Genomic DNA, 17,585 nt, shown 5'->3' with positions numbered 1-17,585 from the left:
CTCGGGGTTCTGCAGAGCTAGGTGTAACTCCCGAGACCGTGCACCCAAAGCTTCCTTTATGTTATGTTTGCAAAAATGCGCTAATTTTTCCACTGCACCAATTTTCCACTAACAAGTGTTAAACAGATTAAAATCATGCAGCAAGACAACAAGGAAATGTATTTTTAAGTTTAAAACCAGTTTATATTCATTCATCAAATTGCTGTATCAGAAGATAGCTTAATGTGTAGATTTAAGTAGCCTGGGAAATAACGAAGATAGAATATGTTTTAGCCACCCAGCTATGTTATTAAAATATAGTTGTTGTGTTCTTAAAAAACAAAACAAAACAAATTCAGTTATTAGCTCAGTCAGCCTACTGTTCATCTTCCTTTAAGGGAAATTCATTTCCCTGTATTCTAAAGGATCTATCTGTTCGCATCATTGAAAACCTGCTGGGTACTGTTGGTTGGAAATCTTCTGGGTGGAGAAGAGGTGATTCAAAGTTCCCAGGAATTTGAAAGAGCACTGGGGAGTCTAGAAGCCCAGCAGTGTTTCTTTACAAATACTGGCAAATTCAAATGCAGGGTGAAACCTAATAACAAGAGGTATGACAATGCCACTTGGGAAAACTTCTGCTGTGCAGGGGTGTGTGTGTGCGAGCTTGTACGGTACATGCCTGAAAGGCACAAGGGGATGATCTTCCCAGCAGACCACTAACTGATGATGAACAGATCTTCCTACCATGTCTTTCTGACCTTACAGAAATAGGGGACAATTGGAAAAAATTAAGATAAGCCAATCTACAAACACACACACACACACACACACACACACACACGCACACGCACACTTTGAAATCTGGGGAGAAACAAAGATCTGCTGGCTACATTCTATCTGGAGCAACTGGCATTCTGCCAAAGAAGACATCTTTGCAAAGCACCCGAGGAGCAGCAGAGCAGAACGTGAACTTACAATGTAGCAGGGCTCACAGTAAGCTTTCTTCTCCACGGCATAGAAGGGCTGTCCCCGGAGCTTGTTGCTGCAAATGATGCAGGTGAAACAGTCCACGTGGAAGACCTGATCCATGGCAGTGCATCCCGTCCCTTCCCCAACGACATTCTCCCCACAGCGAGCACAGCGGCCTGAAAGACAGAAAAAGGGATTGACTCCTGAGAATATACCAAGGAACGCTTTCAGTCTTTCTAGGGCTGAAGGCAACATGGAGGAGACAGCGGACTCAAAATGGCAGCAGCAGCAACAGGACTGACACCACCACTGCTGCCGCCACCAGGAGCCAGATCACTGGGGTAGAGCCACCCCTGGCCCGAGTATGGCTGCCATGATGGGGATTTTCCATGAGGCATTTGAGGACCTGAACCTCACAGCTCAAGGACCTACAGAAAGTGACAGAGTAGAAGTCAGATCTCCTGATGCCGAGGCCACTGCTGTGCCTCTAATCTCACACCAAGTGTAAGAGGAACATGACTCAGCAAGGTAGCAGTGGAAGGAACATCTAGAAGGTCTCTCTGCTTAGAGAGTCTCCATGTCTGGTTAGACGGTGGGGGTAAAAAAACAAAAAACAAAAAACAAAAAACAAAAAAAACAAAAAACCCCTTCAACTCCTTTCAGAAAAGCCCAGGTTGTAAAATCTCTGCATCCAACTCTCAGTGATAGACAGATCAAAAGCAAGTCCCTTTTATTTCCCGACAGTTCTGACAGCTAGAAAGTTCTTTCTCATATTGAGCCAGACTGCTTCTTCAAGCTAACTGCTACCCAGTACTTCCACTTCTGTTTTCTAGGGCCTCGTGAAACTGTCTCATCTCTTACACCTGACACCGTTCAAGTTATTACAACTCAGTTAATATTGCCTCCAAGTCCGATCCTGTTTGAACATCCCTAAAACCTGCAACGGTTCCATAGACTCTAGGGTTTTGAATCCTGAGATCCTGGTTGTCACCGTCCAGCCCAGTGTTCTGTAAACTTCCAGCATTCTTAAACTGATTTATGGGGCATCTGGACCACATATGGACACCAGATTTAGGTTTCATTGTTTTAAATAGGAATAAGAAAACATAACTGAAGACAAATATTTATGTCAGTGTGAGGCATTGTGCTGGCTGCAGTCTGTATCTTGATCTGGTTCCGTCATGGGAATCTTGAGCCAGAGGTCATATCCACATCCAGTTTTCCTTCCTATTCTTTATTTCTATAAGTAAGAAATCTTCACAAATAATTATCGATCACTGGGAATGTCAACAAGAATCGGGGGGCTTTAACACATAAGCTGTAGCGAATCTCAGGCTTCCCCTGTGCCAGGCATCTTCGAGGTGCTTTTAGACACATTAACTCATTCCATATTGATAGCCCCCTATGTCATAGGTCTGCTACTGTCCCATTTTACAGATGAGGAAACTGAGTCACAAAAAACAGTTAATGAAATTCAAATTCAAGTAGTCTAGCTTCAGAGTCCATGGTTTTAACCACTATGCTGTCTGGCCTCTGTTTCCTTCTGTGCATCAGGATTGAACATAGAGCTGACATTATGGAGAGATTTCTCACTGAAGACTGCTTTCAGCACTCCATCACATTGGATTGACAATCATTTCACACCTACAAACGGGAGGGCTAAATGTTTCAACTTGGGAGAAAAGAGGCAAATATATTTCTAATCCTCTCTGGTTGTACTGGCACTGGAAAATATTCCTATATGCTCTGTTGCAGGACTCTAATGTATTTTTAAAATACAACCCAAACTACGGATCATTTTTTTGCCCTAAGAAATAAGAAATATCAAGTACTGGAAAAAAGAGTTAAACTCCCAGAAACTGAGCTGTCTCCACTATAGTTGACATTATGAAGTCCTGATATCATATTCTTGATATCTGATAAAAGCTTTTGTAATAACTTTGTGGCTTATTCTACAAACCTCCACCCAAGAGTTATTCTGTTTTTATCTACTTATATCTATTTTTATCATGAGATGCATAACCTTAGGAAGTTGCCTTTAAAATTATGGACTTTCATTGTCTTTAGTAACAAAATTAGGTTATTGCATATGACACTTGTTTTGTGATTATTCGGGAAAAAAACCCCAACAGCTTAACTGGTTTACTAAAAAGTTCACTGTGCTATGTTTGAACTTGATGCTACACTTCTCAAAGCTTCATGTCACTATCTGTCATTTCATCACAGAAAACACATTGTGATTATAGGCCAATGGATCACCAATTCATAAAATCCTATTTTTTAAAGAGTCATCATCATACTTAGTATTCAAACTTTTCCTTTATAACTGTTTGTGCAGACTTACACATTTATCTTAGAATTTACAGATTCACTTCCAATATTTATATTGGAACCCTCTTTCACCAAAATCTCCATTTTTAATATTAATCCAAAGTGGTATTTATGGTATTACCTTTATTACTATTTTTCCTGCCTTCACTGAATCATATTCAAATCACCGATCTATTTTGTTGAACTGAAGAAATAATGTAATACAATAGTGATAATGAAAAATATAGGTTTAGCAGCTGCAGCAGAAAAAAAAATAAATACTAATGACATGAAAATACTCAAATTTTACATTTCAAATGTGTTAAATTCAAGTCAACAGAATTATTTTTATTTATTACTCTTTCCCCTTTAGACCTTAAACAGGGCTCCCTGATAGTCCACCAGGGACTAGTAATGATGTGTGAGCCACACCCTGGGGGAAAAAATTTCTGGCTAAATGTCACAGTCTACTGGTCATGGTGGTCTATAAGAGAGTTGGAGGTAGAGATTCTGATCTCGACCATGGCTGGTTGAGGTATAGTCTCTGGAACCCTAGAGCGAGAGTCTACATAATCTATGGAGAGTTTGCTTGCTAACCCCAAGGACACGGAAGAGAATCTCAATCACTGATTAGAGAGAAAGATGAGGGGAGACCCCTAAAGGTCAGGCTGAAAAGACAAGTTTTGAAATTTTCATTCTGTTCAACAAACGTTCCCCAGGTATCTGCTCTCTGCCAGCACTATATTCTGCTTCTGTGTGATCTACGGAAATGGATTCGATGATGTCAGTGCCTTTTACAATCACTATAAGACTCTATACATTCTATAATCACATGGAAAAAGGTGCCAAGTGCCGGAGGAGAAAGTGCCATGGAGGTGTGGGAGGGAAATCACGTGTGAGAGGGGCTCGGCAAAGGTTCTGTGGAGAAAGAGGCATTTGAGCCCTACTCAAGGATGGAACTGTGACAGGTGGAGATGGGAGAGAGAAAAACATTCTGGTTTTTCCAAAGGGAGTGAGTGGCTGGGCTTGACTAGATCCCAAACCTCTGCAGTAACTTGCTGCTGGCACAACAAGGATTTGTCTTCTCAGCTATGAAAGCAGATGGGCTGTATTCATAAGGAACAATCTTCTCCTTTATAATTTGGAGAACATTCTTCCAGAGTGGGTCAGGCTAATATGCTGGACCCAGACATGACCAGCTCAGCTGCCTCCCGTATTTTTCCTATTCTTGGGAGAAATCGGGGACACAGGCTCGAGGGCAGTCAGTCTGGCACCTTTAAAATCACAAGCACAGAAAAAGAGCGAAGAACAAAAAATAAAAATAGCCCTACCCATCAGCAGGACAGAAAAGGTGCCCGAATGTTCCCTTTTCACATTAACAAAATTTACAAACTATGCCTTTTAGGGAAGCATTCACAATGGGAAGAAAGTTACTCAAGCAGAGTACATCCTTGCCCCTAGAGGGGCTTACACTACACATCATTAAAAGCAGACCACAGTCTTAATGCCCATCTTTTGGACAAGCATCTCAGCACTTTTAAATGAGAAAAACCAGGGGAATGGTACCAGACTGGAAGGCATCAGAGCATGAAGGAAACAGAGTTGATTAGGGGCCGGTAGGAAGCTCAAGTTCAGACCCAGGGCTGGAATGAGGAGCCTGCTGGCAAAGCTTAGCACAGTAATTTAAAAAAATCCAATGACAGAGGATCAGACAGGCTGAGGAGAATTTTGATAGTGAATTAAGATGCCTGAATAATAATAATAAAAAAGAACCTGTTTCTAAAGCTTGCTAATACATTATTGCTTGCTATGTGCACGGCTTTGTATTTTCTCCAGAACCAGTTATGGGTTCTTTTCACTCCTTCACTCATGGACCCTGTCCCAACTATAGCAACCTCTGGAGTGATGCTTTCTGGAAGGCTTCTTTCCACTGCATGCCTACTACCCAAATCGGGATCCATCACCTTTCATGGGCCATTAGAATGGCTTCCTGATTGCTCCAGTATCTGACTTATTTCCTCTTATAAATGGAAAAATTCTATGGAAGTCTTAGTCCTGAGCTATGTCTGGAAGGTTACGCAGAATTGGAACAAGTCATTTTTAAGAAGGGCATGGGTGGAGGGTGACATTTCAGGCCACTAACAGGTTGAGCAAGGGAGGCAGAGTAGTAGGATATAGGTTTTCATATTAATTGCATCCCGCTCTCTTTTCGGTAATTTTTACATTTAGAATGTAAAAATAAAATTTTTAATTAAAAATGCTTTTTATGTGTGTGATCCTTGTACCATTAGCAAACACTGCTTGTTTTCGAGGTAGGATCAAAAATGTCCACAGCCATTTTGAAAGCTGGTGATACTCCCAAAGTTTCACATTATTCAACATCAAAAGTAAAATAGAAAATGTATGCGTATGCAGACATCAAGCCAGGTCACATTTGTCTTCATGTCTTCCTTGCTATCTGACTTATAATAGAAATTTTAGGCACAGGCAAAGCCATATTCTATTTTTAACTATCACAATGAATTGAAACCCTATATGCCGATTGTATGATATATCAGGTTTCTCATTATGCACCTTCTGCAAAATATTCTGAGCACAGTCCTGTTTGAAAAGTTGAATCAATAAGGTTATATCAGGGTAATGAAGTCATGGTAAAGTATTCCTAGAAATAAAGATTGCTCCAATTATCCTATATATGGCCACTGGAATTATCTTCCTAGAGCAGAGCCTCCATTAAGCTGATTCAGAAATTATCTTCCACTGAAGGCACAAAAAGATAATAGAACAAGTTTTCATTCTTTTTATGACAGGTGCATATGACATTCACTGAAGGTTCTGGAATGATGGCATTTTCTCATCACCAAAGCTTTTATTTTATAGAATCCTGCGGCATTAACGCGTGTTGTAAGAGACACTCTGTTTTCTTCAACTACTGAAGTCCTAGGACAGTTGATTTTCAACTTACCAATATATTGGATAATCTGGGGAACTTAAGAAATGAAACGAAACAAAGCACTGATTTCTGGGTTCCAGCTCTAGAGATTCTGATTTCATTGGATGGGGTGGGATGTTCTAGGGCTGGAATTTTAAAAGCTGGAATTTTAAAAACCCGATTCTCACGTTCAGCCAGGTTGAGCCGCTGTTCCAAGGGGTCCCTATTTCTGTACTGCTCATTAGGATAACAGCTGACGAGCATTGCCCACACAGGTTTGATTCATCTGCATCCCAAACAGTTCAGGGACAGAGTTAACACTAAGTTGGCTGAAAAAAAAAATTCTACTTTTCACCAATGAGTTATCACCCTCATGCTGTCTCTTTAAGTCTTATTTCGAAGAGTTTTCAATGGCTTTCTACTCATTGACAACATACAAGAACAGAATCAGCTAAATGTTCTCAAATTTGGCCAGCATTGAGTAAGTTCACTTATATTCATTAGAAGCACCCCTATAGAAGTCTTCTTTTGTGTTGTAAATGAATGTATCCTATAGCAGTGCTGTATGGCCTTGAACAACACAGAATCTATCAAGAATGTCAACTGATGGCCACATGGGATGTGATAGTATGTGTCAGTTTTTTCCTACTTTCTTGAACTCTGCCTTTAAGTAATATGGCAATATCGAGTCTCCCAGGGTTAGTGCTATTTAGCTGTGTGAATAGTGGGAACGTTATCATATCTTAAAAGCTGGACTGTAGGGCACACCTAGTGTTGTCTCCCGACTTACATATGTACAATGGTATCTCACTAGTTCATTATGGTATCGCTGAGGTGATCCTTGCTGAGATGCCTGAAGATTCCATGGGGACTTGGGTGGGAGGGAGCAGGCAGCAGATGGCAGTTCCCCTCTCTCTCTCTCCCCTACAGACACATGTCTGTGCTCTCTCGCACACACATGTAGCACAGACATGGCAGGCAAAGGAGAGATGACTGCTATAGCATGATGACCAGTGGGAGACACAGGAAGCCTTCAGAGAAATTAAAAGTAAAGAATAAAAGAAATTAAGTCAGAGTAACAAAACAAAACAAAAAACACCCCTAACTGTCAGAGAGAACAGTATGAGTGGGTGGATAAAGGCCGGGGCCACAGACCTGATAAGATGGGAGTGAAGGCTGAATCCTACCGATGAAAGGAAGTCATTATGAAGTCTAGCCATGAGGTGATTCATTTCTAGATACATATTTGCTCAGGCTGGACCTTCAGGGAAGACGAGGGGTTTGGGAGGGGGAGTCCCACATGGGGTTGCAAAAGCAAGCACGTCCCACAGACTTAATTACACTTCATTGTGAAGAAGCATAACAAAAATATAAAAGAAAATTACTGTGTTTTTTTCTTTATGCCAAGCACTGCTTTAAGCACTCCACATACATTCTTTCACAGTGCTATAACCCTTCCCTATTTTTATTTGACAGGTAAGATGTCTGAGGTTAAGTCACTTGACCAAGGTCTCAGGGGCAGAACAGCCCCCACTCCTAGCCAATGCCGAGGACGTGAGAGTTATGATTGAACAATAAACTGTACTCGTAGAAAAAACACATGCTGGTGAAGAAGATGGGCTTTAGAAGTCTGACCTGGTTTCAGTCTCAGCCCCACCTCCCTCTGCCCCTGAGACCTTCACAGCCAGGGAAAGAAGAGCCAATACAGCATCACCTCTCCGACCCCGAAACCTCAGGAGCTCTCAGTAAACATCGGAATCTGCGACAGGTAGGGAGATCCGTAGATGTGAGGGGTCCTTCAGAGAAGATTTTAAAATATTGAAACTCGAACTCTGGCTCCCTACGATGAAAGCTTTTTTTTTTAAAAACACTGATGTCCATACTTTGCTTCCAGAGATTCTGATTTATCTGGTCTGGAATGGGGCCCTGACGTGAGAATGCGAGCATGCAGTGGGTTTGAGAATCGTTGCTCTAGAAGGAACTGCATGTGTATGTGCTGCACAGTATAGTCTGTCCTACAGGATTCTGACAAAGCAATGACGGTTGGGACCCAAAGCCCTGGTCCTACGGGGTCACCTCCTAATAAGCTGTACTTAGTCGCGTTGACAAAGGCGGTGAATTGGGACACCGCGCACCTTGGTCCCAACCTCTGCCAAACCAAGTCACACACACATGCATGGGACATACACAGGTCAGGACAATCATTTTCCCACAACTTCCATTCTCAGGGAAAGCAGGTCCAAGAAAAGCAAAAATCAGATAACAACAAAAGCAAAACAAAAAACAACACTGCTTTGCAGTTCTGAATGCAATGCATAGCACCCATTAACAAGTTATATATAAAGGTGTAAAGGAAATCAGACAGAACTGAGAGTCTTGCCTTTGTTACTCACTGGCTTTGGGAACCTGGACAGATTTCCTAAATTTCCAGAGCCTGAGGCATGTGTTTTCCAAATAAGCAATAAGTGGCCCCCCTCAAGGATCAGGTGGTCTCAGCTGAGTCAGGTGTCCAGCTGTTCTGTCAGCCCCTCAACAAACACACTTAGGAAGTTTCTATTCTGTGCTAAGTACGACACACAGAGGTAAATTTTCTCAGCCTGGTATAAAGGGGACAGCAATGACTGCCTTCACTACCTGGCCACGAATTTCCACAATAGCCGCAAAGGGACTCATACAGGCCCTGATTCTTTTCCCCTCCAACTATAGGAGGTATAACTTAACTTCAAATGGAGAGATCACTGCAACCAAAAGCAGGGAGACACGCATTCTGGACCCACCTATAAAGAGGACAGTCAATATGGGGACAATAGAGACAGCTGCATCTGTGAGGCAGTTACACAAGATTTATATTCATCAAACTGTTACTAGAGAATTTAGTGCTCAACATTCATTGTGGACCCCTAAGGGAAGATAGCAGTCAATATTTATTCAGTACTTAGTATTTGCCAAGCATTGTTTTAAGTATTTAAATATATTACCTCAGGTAATTTCTCCACTGACCTGCTGGTGTAGGTCCTACCATCATCTCCTTTGTAACAGCAGAAATGGCAGCCTGGAGATAGTTAAGTCACTCGTCTGTGGCCAAGGAGTTAAATCCTGAAGCTGGAATAGGGACCCAGCAGTCCGGCTTTGGGGCCCCCTTCACCTGTCCTCTAACCTGGCTTATTGCTTTAGAACTCCAAAGTTCCTAAAAATATCCAGCCTGGCAGGAAGCTCACACAAACCTCACAATATCCTTGACAGGTATATCAGCATCTATCTTGACTAAAGCCAAGATTTCCCTTCAACTTAATTTTCACACATGGACATTTTCATACTCCCCCTCTGAATTCTTAATATATTTTCCTATATTTAAAATTCACTTCATGATTGATCGCTTATGAGAAAAAAACAATATTTACTAGTACAGTTACAACTGCTATTGCCATGATTATTTTTGATTTATGATTGGAATCTGCTCTATGGTATCTCTCGTGGGAATTTATATTTCTCTCAAGCTCCATCCCAAGCTGAAAATACTTTAATTTGCCCAATTATTCTTAGTCTCTGTGATGGGAAATCGCCAAATGAATTGTGGTTATTTAAGAGCAAACCTAACCATGATGTAACTCGAGAGGATGTTTCTAAAGTTTTAGTATCTCAATGCCCAACAATAGCCATAAGTATCTTATGATGTTACCAAGCACTCCTTATATTTATATAGTACTTTATAATATTAAATGTGCTACCACAATGAGCAAAATGAAAGTTATGACTAACATTACTTTTAAATTTCTGATATATCAAGATCGAGAGAAGTCCTGAAGGCTCACATAAAATTTCACCTCTTTCATATTGTTTGAACATTACCTCACAACAACTACACGCTGGATAAGGCAATTATCTAGCAAACGAGTTAACCTAGGAATCATCTTGTGTGTGACTTAAGAGGTTGACAGCAGAACTGGAATTTAGGCTTGGTTCATCTGGCCCCAAGTCTAGCGGTCTTTGACCTAAACCTCATTACCCACGCTTGTGGTACTGAGCTTGGAGGTGGGGGATAGTCTCATCGGAGACTACACCCCAGCTTTTGTTTTTCCACTCAGTGCTGAAATGCCCCTAATATAATGTTAAGAGGATTTAAAAGTCTAGGAACGAAAGAACAAGTGGAAAATTTAGAACACACCTGGTTTAACCTCAGCTACCAATGCAAAAACAAAGGCCCAGGGAGAGGCAGTGCCTTGACAGAAGAGATGAGACCTGGACCTGGACACAGGCCTGCAGGCCCTAAGCAGAGTGGTCTTCTAGCTCCCAGGGGTGCCACCTCAAATATTAGCTTCTGTCCACTAGTAGGCGCTGTTGCCTGAGCATGAGGAATTCCTCCCTCCCCATATGGTGAAAGGAGTATCCTGTGGCACAAGGTAGTCCACAAGGATGACTCCTGCATGATTCCAGAACAAGGACTATCTGAAACAGCAGAACCAATCGATTTCTGTCTGAAACACCCTGACATGTTCTGGAGTTTTCCACCTGGGTCTCTGAAAATCAAAGGAATGGCAGCAAGATGTGTGTTAGTGGGTTCTGTAGCCATATCTTGGGGCCAAAAGGCCAGGCTCTGCTCCCTCTTTGACCATATGCGGTCTGAACTGATTCGTTTTTGTACACTGGATTTACATACAACATTCACTTGACAAAAGGCTTCTGTTTTGTTATTAACTTTCAAAGGATAAAAAACACTCAAGGTGAAAGGTAGTAGATCTGTAATTATAACTGGGTTCCAATCCTGACTCTATCATGTATATAACCTGTGACTTTGGGCAAGTTACCTCAACCACCTGAGCTAGTCCTGAGTACCTCAACAGAGATCCCAGTCCTTGGTGGCTTGAAGTGTTACGGGGAGGAATTTACATATTAACTTATAAACGATAACAAAGCGTAAGGAATTCCTCTAACATATATCACTGTACAATACATTTTTGGTATGAACGTTGATATAAATCACATGCACAATAGAGCACAATGTACTTTTCTATCTGGGCTTTCATCCAGAGTTCATATTCTAAGGAATTCCTGTGCAAATCCACAAGATGGAATGCAGTCCTAGATGTACGTGGATAGATTTTGAGGATCTAAGCTCCCTGGAAATGCTGGCAGTGCCGTTCATCTTCTCAGTGGAGTGGGCAGAGGGATGCCACGAATACCTGACACATGATGCTACATTTGAGCTCAGAGGGAGATCCAGGCACCGACTCTCAGACCTGTGGCCATCTCCATGTCCGCCCTCGCGTGTCTGGAAAATTCTTGTTGCTAAACTGCAGTCTGCATCGATTTTGTCTCTGGCACTTGCATAGCAACACTGAGCTCTCGGAGTGCTAGCGTGATGTCTTGGGAACAGTTATTAATACATGTATGTGTGCACACAGTATGTGGAAATATGCAAGATTGAAAGCAATTAGTGTATTACTTTTAGGTAATACTTCCCACCGGGACTATGCTTCTGAAAAAAATTCCCCTCACTCTCAAGAAGCTTGAACAGTCGTCTGCTATCACCAGAATGTTTGGGATAAAAATGGTGTCAATTCTAAGGAAACACACTTCTCAATTTTCGTTGTTAACATCTGAATAAAACATGAGAAGGTTCCCACTTTTCCCCTCTCCCCTTTCATTCAGAGAATAAGTTCCTTCACAATCTTACTTGGTGTGAGAGAGGAAATAAATAGCCACCCTTCTTTGCCACCTCCAGATTAGCAGAATCACTGGGTTTAAAAGTAGAAAAGTTTAAATTTCATTCTAATAAATTGCACTGGCTATCATCATTTCTGAAGTGTGGCACAACACTTTGTAGTAAGAATGCAGCCAGAAACTGCATTTCTCCCTTGTCAGGGCTTATAGCCCTGTGAGATCAGGTGAGAAGAGCAGAAGAAAGTCTCAGAAAGTTCTACAGGAAGGGTTTGGTTGGGAATGAAGGAACACTTTTGGGATCATAGCAGATTTTGGAAAAATGTAACATTTCTATGTACCTGGAAAGGGCAGATCCTTCCTGTCTCCTCTGATAAGACCTATACATGGAGTGGGGTGGCTGGGTGATGGACACTGGGGAGGGTCCATGCTATGGTGAGTGCTGTGAATTGTGTAAGACTGATGATTCACAGACCTGTACCCCTGAAACAATTAATACATTATATGTTAATTAAAAAAAAAAAAGCCACTCAGTTCAGAAGTGGCTCAAGTAGAATGGGGGGGGGGTGGGGAAAGGACCTTCCCAGGCTTCAAGTTTTCATTCTCAGATAAATTAGAGTAAGCCTGCCTGAGGGTAAGAAATGATCTCTTCCACGGTGTTCCATGGTGATCTCTGGACAGCCAAGACTCAAGACTCCAAAATCACTGAAACACTATGAAAGTTATTCAATAAAAGAAACAAGAAACGGGGCAATAGGCATGTTCTATTTATGTCAGCAGAGTATTTCTGGGCGAATCCTCTGGCACTAACGTAGTTTCCATTTTTAGATTATCATATTCGGTAAACACATTTAATTTTTATAGGATGACTAATGCCCAAGTGCCTAATAACTAGTGAGATAACACAAAGGTTCTTCCTTACTAAGGCTTATAGGGAGAGCTCCCAGAAACTCTATAAATCCACAGAAACTGCCTAAAAACAGATAAGCTCAGTAATGGGTTCTTGCATCAGCTCCTGCTCAGTGCTTTTATTTGTAGTTCTGTCTTGGGCAAGAGATACCACACAGGGGGAGTGCAAAGTTGAAGGTCTTTAGCAAAAATTTGGACTATAAACACAGCTTGGCATTATCAGCATTCTGCTAAGTTCAAAGAAGAGATAGTTACAACAAATACAGCTTGCTTTATTTCTGAAACAAAACTGTGCACATATTTGTGGCCATACTACTAATTAACCTGTAGATTGTTCCTTTTATCTATTCAGGGTCTTTTCTCCCCCCTGTTACAACATGTTGGGGTTATTTTTCTCCCGTCTGGAATATACTCAGACTGTTCTCTTGTAGGAACCAGGGAGGAGAGTGGTGCTCACGATGAAGGACAAGAGAGACTGACTGGTACAGGAGGATTAAAGGAGCCATGTATGTACACAGAGCGAGGCTTGAGGATGACTAAGGAGTGCCATGATGACGGTCTATAAATATTTGAAAGGTGTAAACACCGAGGAATAATTTAGGTTGCTGCAGGTGGTACAAATGGGAGCGGTGGTGTTATCTTGACAAAAAGGAAAGACTGCTTTGAAATTTAAAAAAAACTGAAATACTGAAGATGTTATCCATGGAGCACAGCCAACTTGGAACAGAAGGGTGGATGAAAAGGCAACGGTATTAGTGGAGAAATGTGCGTAGGGGTGAGCTTGACCATGTGTGGCTGGCTGACTTCAGAGAGGTCACTGAGACACCCTGAGCCTCAGATCCCACTTCTGTCAGTTAGAGTAAGGAGCAGGATCAGAGCTTTTAAAAATATGCTCCAAAGAATCCTAAGGGTCCTGAGAATTCAGCTACATTGAATCCTGAGAATAGGGAGAAGGGTTGGGGGACTAGTGACTGACTAGAACCCCTTGTCACTTTCATCTGTATACCATCCATTTCCTTGGGACAATTTTTAAGGAATCTACTGACAAGAACATTTGCCTAAGAAACTTATTTCCTTAATGAAGTTTTATTATTTTTTTTTTATTTAATTTCCCTCCCCCGTCCAGAGAGAGAGTGCATACCCCACGCATGAACAGGGGGAGGGGCAGGGGAGAGGGAGAGATAGTCCCAGGCAGACTCCCCATTGAGCTCAGAGCCCAATGGGGCTTGATCTCACCACCCTGAGATCCTGTCCTGAGCTGCAATCAAGAGTTGAATGCATAAGGGACTGAGCCATCCAGGAAGCCCCCTTAATGAAGTTTTAAAGAGATATTATCAGAGATTGGTTTTAGACCCACTCCTGTTCACAAGACTCCTGACAAGGCACCAAAGGCATCGAGCTTATGCTTTTAGAAAGTGTTTACATGGAGTCACTACTGGGGCTGACATGGCAGACAGAGTAGGAAGACAGATATACTCTTGTGGAACTCAGATTCCAAGTGCACTTTTAAAGTAGGGTAGCCAAAAATTAGTAAGTGAACAAGGGAATAACCCATGGAATTCACTGTAAGACTGCATGTAATCAATTTAACTGAATACTTACTAAGCACTTAACTGCCAATTCTAAAGTTTCCTGATAACTCATGCAGAGGGTAAACCTTCAAATGAAACTGGTATTGAGGACTCACTGTATGTCAGGAACTCTGTCAAACTCAGGAACCTCAATTTCCACCCCAGGGGCCCCTCAGGTGTATATCTTTGTGCACAACAAACCAGAACCACTATAAGCCCGGCCTGACTTCCTGCTCCAACCTGCTACCAGAGTCCGCTATATTTGATCCCAAGTCTAGTCATAACATTTTAATTTGTTATAGTAATTATACTATTCAATTAACTATTGTATAGATTAACAAAAAAGAGCGAAACGTTTTAATTTTTTTAAAATAACATCGAAGTAGGATGTTTTGGGAAAGTTCCATAAGGACAATTTACTTAGGAGGGAAAAAAAAAAGATAAATTGTTCTATTAGGTACGGATAAGCAAACTTAAGTTATTAAAAGAAAAAAAAGTTTAAACATCACAAAGAATTCAGCACTCACGTTATTTCACAAGTGTCTTTAAGTTCTTGCTCACCTTTAAAGGAACCCAAACTGGAAACTGTTAGAGGACTCATGACATTATGCACTAGGACTCATGCAAGATGAAAGGCCAACAGCTGTCACTCAAATATGCCTTGGCCATGTTTTTTTAATATGGTGAAATATGCTTTTTTATTGTTTCTTTATTAAAATAAACTTTATTGAAGTAGACTTTTCATGCAGTAAATGAGGCCATTTTAATTGTGAATTTTAATAAATATTAGTAAGTTCATAGGTCTTTGTAATTACCACCATGATAAAATTCTAGAACATTCCCACTACACAAAAAGCTCCCTTGTGCCCTATTAGAGTAAAACCTTTCCCCTAGCCTCAGAAAACCACTGATTATTTCTGTCACTATAGATTAAATTTGCCTTTTCTAGGCTTTCATAAAAATGGAATTATATAGTATATATTCTTTTTTGGGGAAGGGAGAGGGGTTTGGCTCCTTTCACTCAGCATGGTGTTTGTGCGATTTTCCCATGTTGCTGTACTTATTTGTAGGTCAGTTCCTTATAAATGATGGGTAACATCTGGCTGCAAAAGTGTAGCACATTTGTTCTTTCACCTACTGATAAATATTTGAGTTGTTTCCAGTTTGGGGCCATTGCAAATAAAGCTGCTATGAATTTTGGTATACAAGCCATTCCATACAAAACAAACAAACAAACAAACAGCTTTCATTTTCCTTGGGTCAATATATGGGCTGACAAAGGCTGATCATATGGTAAATAGGTGTTTAACTTTTTGAGATACTACTAGACTGTAGTTGTATCATTTTACATCCTCACCAGCAATATCCAAGAATTCCAGTTCCTCCATCTTCTAATTAACACTTGGTAATGTCATTCTTCTGAATCTTAGCCATTCTGATCATTGTGTAGCAGTACCTCACAGGATTTAAATTTACATTTCTCTGATGACTACAGATGTAGAGCATTTTTCATTTGCTTATTGGTTATCTCTATATTTTATGTAGAAAAGTGTCTATTCAAATGTTTTGCTTAGTTTTTAATTCAATTGTTTGTCTTCTTTTTCTAGGAGCTCTTTCTATATACTGGAAACAAGTCCTTTATCAGATACATATATTCTGTGCTTATTTTCTCCCAGTATATGTCTTGTAATCACATTTTTTAAATGACGTCTTTTGAGAAGCAAAAGTTAAATTTTTTTTTTCCTTCTCTGGCCATACTTTTTGTATCTTCTCCAGAAAACGTTTAACTACCCCAATGTCATAAGGATCTTTCTTGTAAAATTTTATATTTTAGTTTTTACTTTTAGGTCTATGAATAAAAATATGTGCAAGACCTTTATAGTGAGAACCTGAAAATATTGATGAAAGAAATTACAGAGGATCTAAGTGACAGGACAGATATACCATGTTCACGTACTAGAAGGCAACATTGTTAAGATGTCATTTCTTCCCTATTCGATTTATTAAATGTAAATCCTAGAAAATTTTATTGCCATACATTGACTAAATTGATTGATTTATTGAATTATTGATTATAAAATTTGTGTGGAAATGCAAAGAATGCAGAATAATTCAAACACTTTTGCAAAAAGGGAATAAAGCTGGATGACTTATATTACCTGGTATCAAGGTTTGCTCTAATGCTACAGTAAATAAAACAGTAGGGTACTGGCACAAAGACTGGCATAAATATAAACATATTAAAATTAAATTACAGGGGCACCTGGGTGGCTCAGTGGGTTAAGCCTTTGCCTTTGGCCCAGGTCATGATCTCAGGGTCCTGGGATTGAGCCCCGCATCGGGCTCTCTGCTCAGCGGGGAGCCTGCTTCCCCCTCTCTCTCTGCCTGCCTCTCTGCCTACTTGTCATCTCTCTCTCTCAAATAAATAAATAAAATTTAAAAAATAAAAAATAAAAAAATTAAATTAAATTACATTATTTTCCTTTCTCTCTCAGATTCTCTCTCTCTTCCCCTCTTCCTTCTTCCTTCCTTCTCTCAACTGGGATTCCCCAATTTGAAGGGCATTTTGATGAGCTCAGTGGACCCAAATGCATCGAAGAAGGTTCTATTGTATTTTTTTCCATAAAGTTTTGTCCTAAAATTTCAAAGTTTTACTTTAAATAACAAGTTCTGCAAAATACCATGCTTATTTCATGCATCCTTTTTTTTTTTTCTGATGGTGCATACTTGTAAAACATACTAATGGCTCCTTTATTTTCTCTTTTGAAAGGTTGTTCATATGTATCTAATGAAGTAATGTAATATTTTGCCTCAAATGCATTTATTTACTAAAACCAATAATTGTGCTTGGTCATGGAAACTAAGAAGTGCCAGAGGATCTGCAGAGAGATTTTTCATTTTGTCAAGAGATCATAATTAATATCTGATTTTTGATGTTACACAAAGAAAAACTTTTTTTCCTGGTGGGGGAAAGAAGATAATCATTCTGCAACTTACAAAAATCAAATTTAAAAGTGTTTCATTATGATGAAGTCATCTCCCATGGATCACCACAGAGAGATATGAATTTTACAACCTGCTAAGCACATCAAATAAGTTTAACTGTATGATCACAGTCTGAAGACAAAAGACTTGTAAATGGTCCTTACCCTATGAATCCGGGCTTATTTTTCATTTCTTACCATTTATTGTGCTTGAAATATTTAAAGTAAGTTATGAGGTCTTAAAGTATAAAGCACTCCTTATAAAGAAATGTT

General features: G+C 40.3%; 1 protein-coding gene across 2 annotated transcripts in view; it reads right to left on the bottom strand.

Moving 5' to 3' along the window:
• The window catches only part of LPP (LIM domain containing preferred translocation partner in lipoma), a 659,735-nt gene that overhangs the window by 109,502 nt on the left and 532,648 nt on the right, over positions 1-17,585 (bottom strand). For both annotated transcript variants that reach the window (XM_080814680.1, XM_080814681.1), the window contains exon 9: positions 955-1,124. In XM_080814680.1, coding sequence (XP_080670806.1) covers positions 955-1,124 — 170 coding nt within the window. The remainder of the gene's footprint in view (positions 1-954; positions 1,125-17,585) is intronic.

The sequence above is a fragment of the Martes martes genome (genome assembly GCF_963455335.1).
Source record: "Martes martes genome assembly, chromosome: 1".
Taxonomy (NCBI): Eukaryota; Metazoa; Chordata; class Mammalia; order Carnivora; family Mustelidae; genus Martes; species Martes martes.
This window is presented reverse-complemented; position numbering and strand designations above follow the sequence as displayed.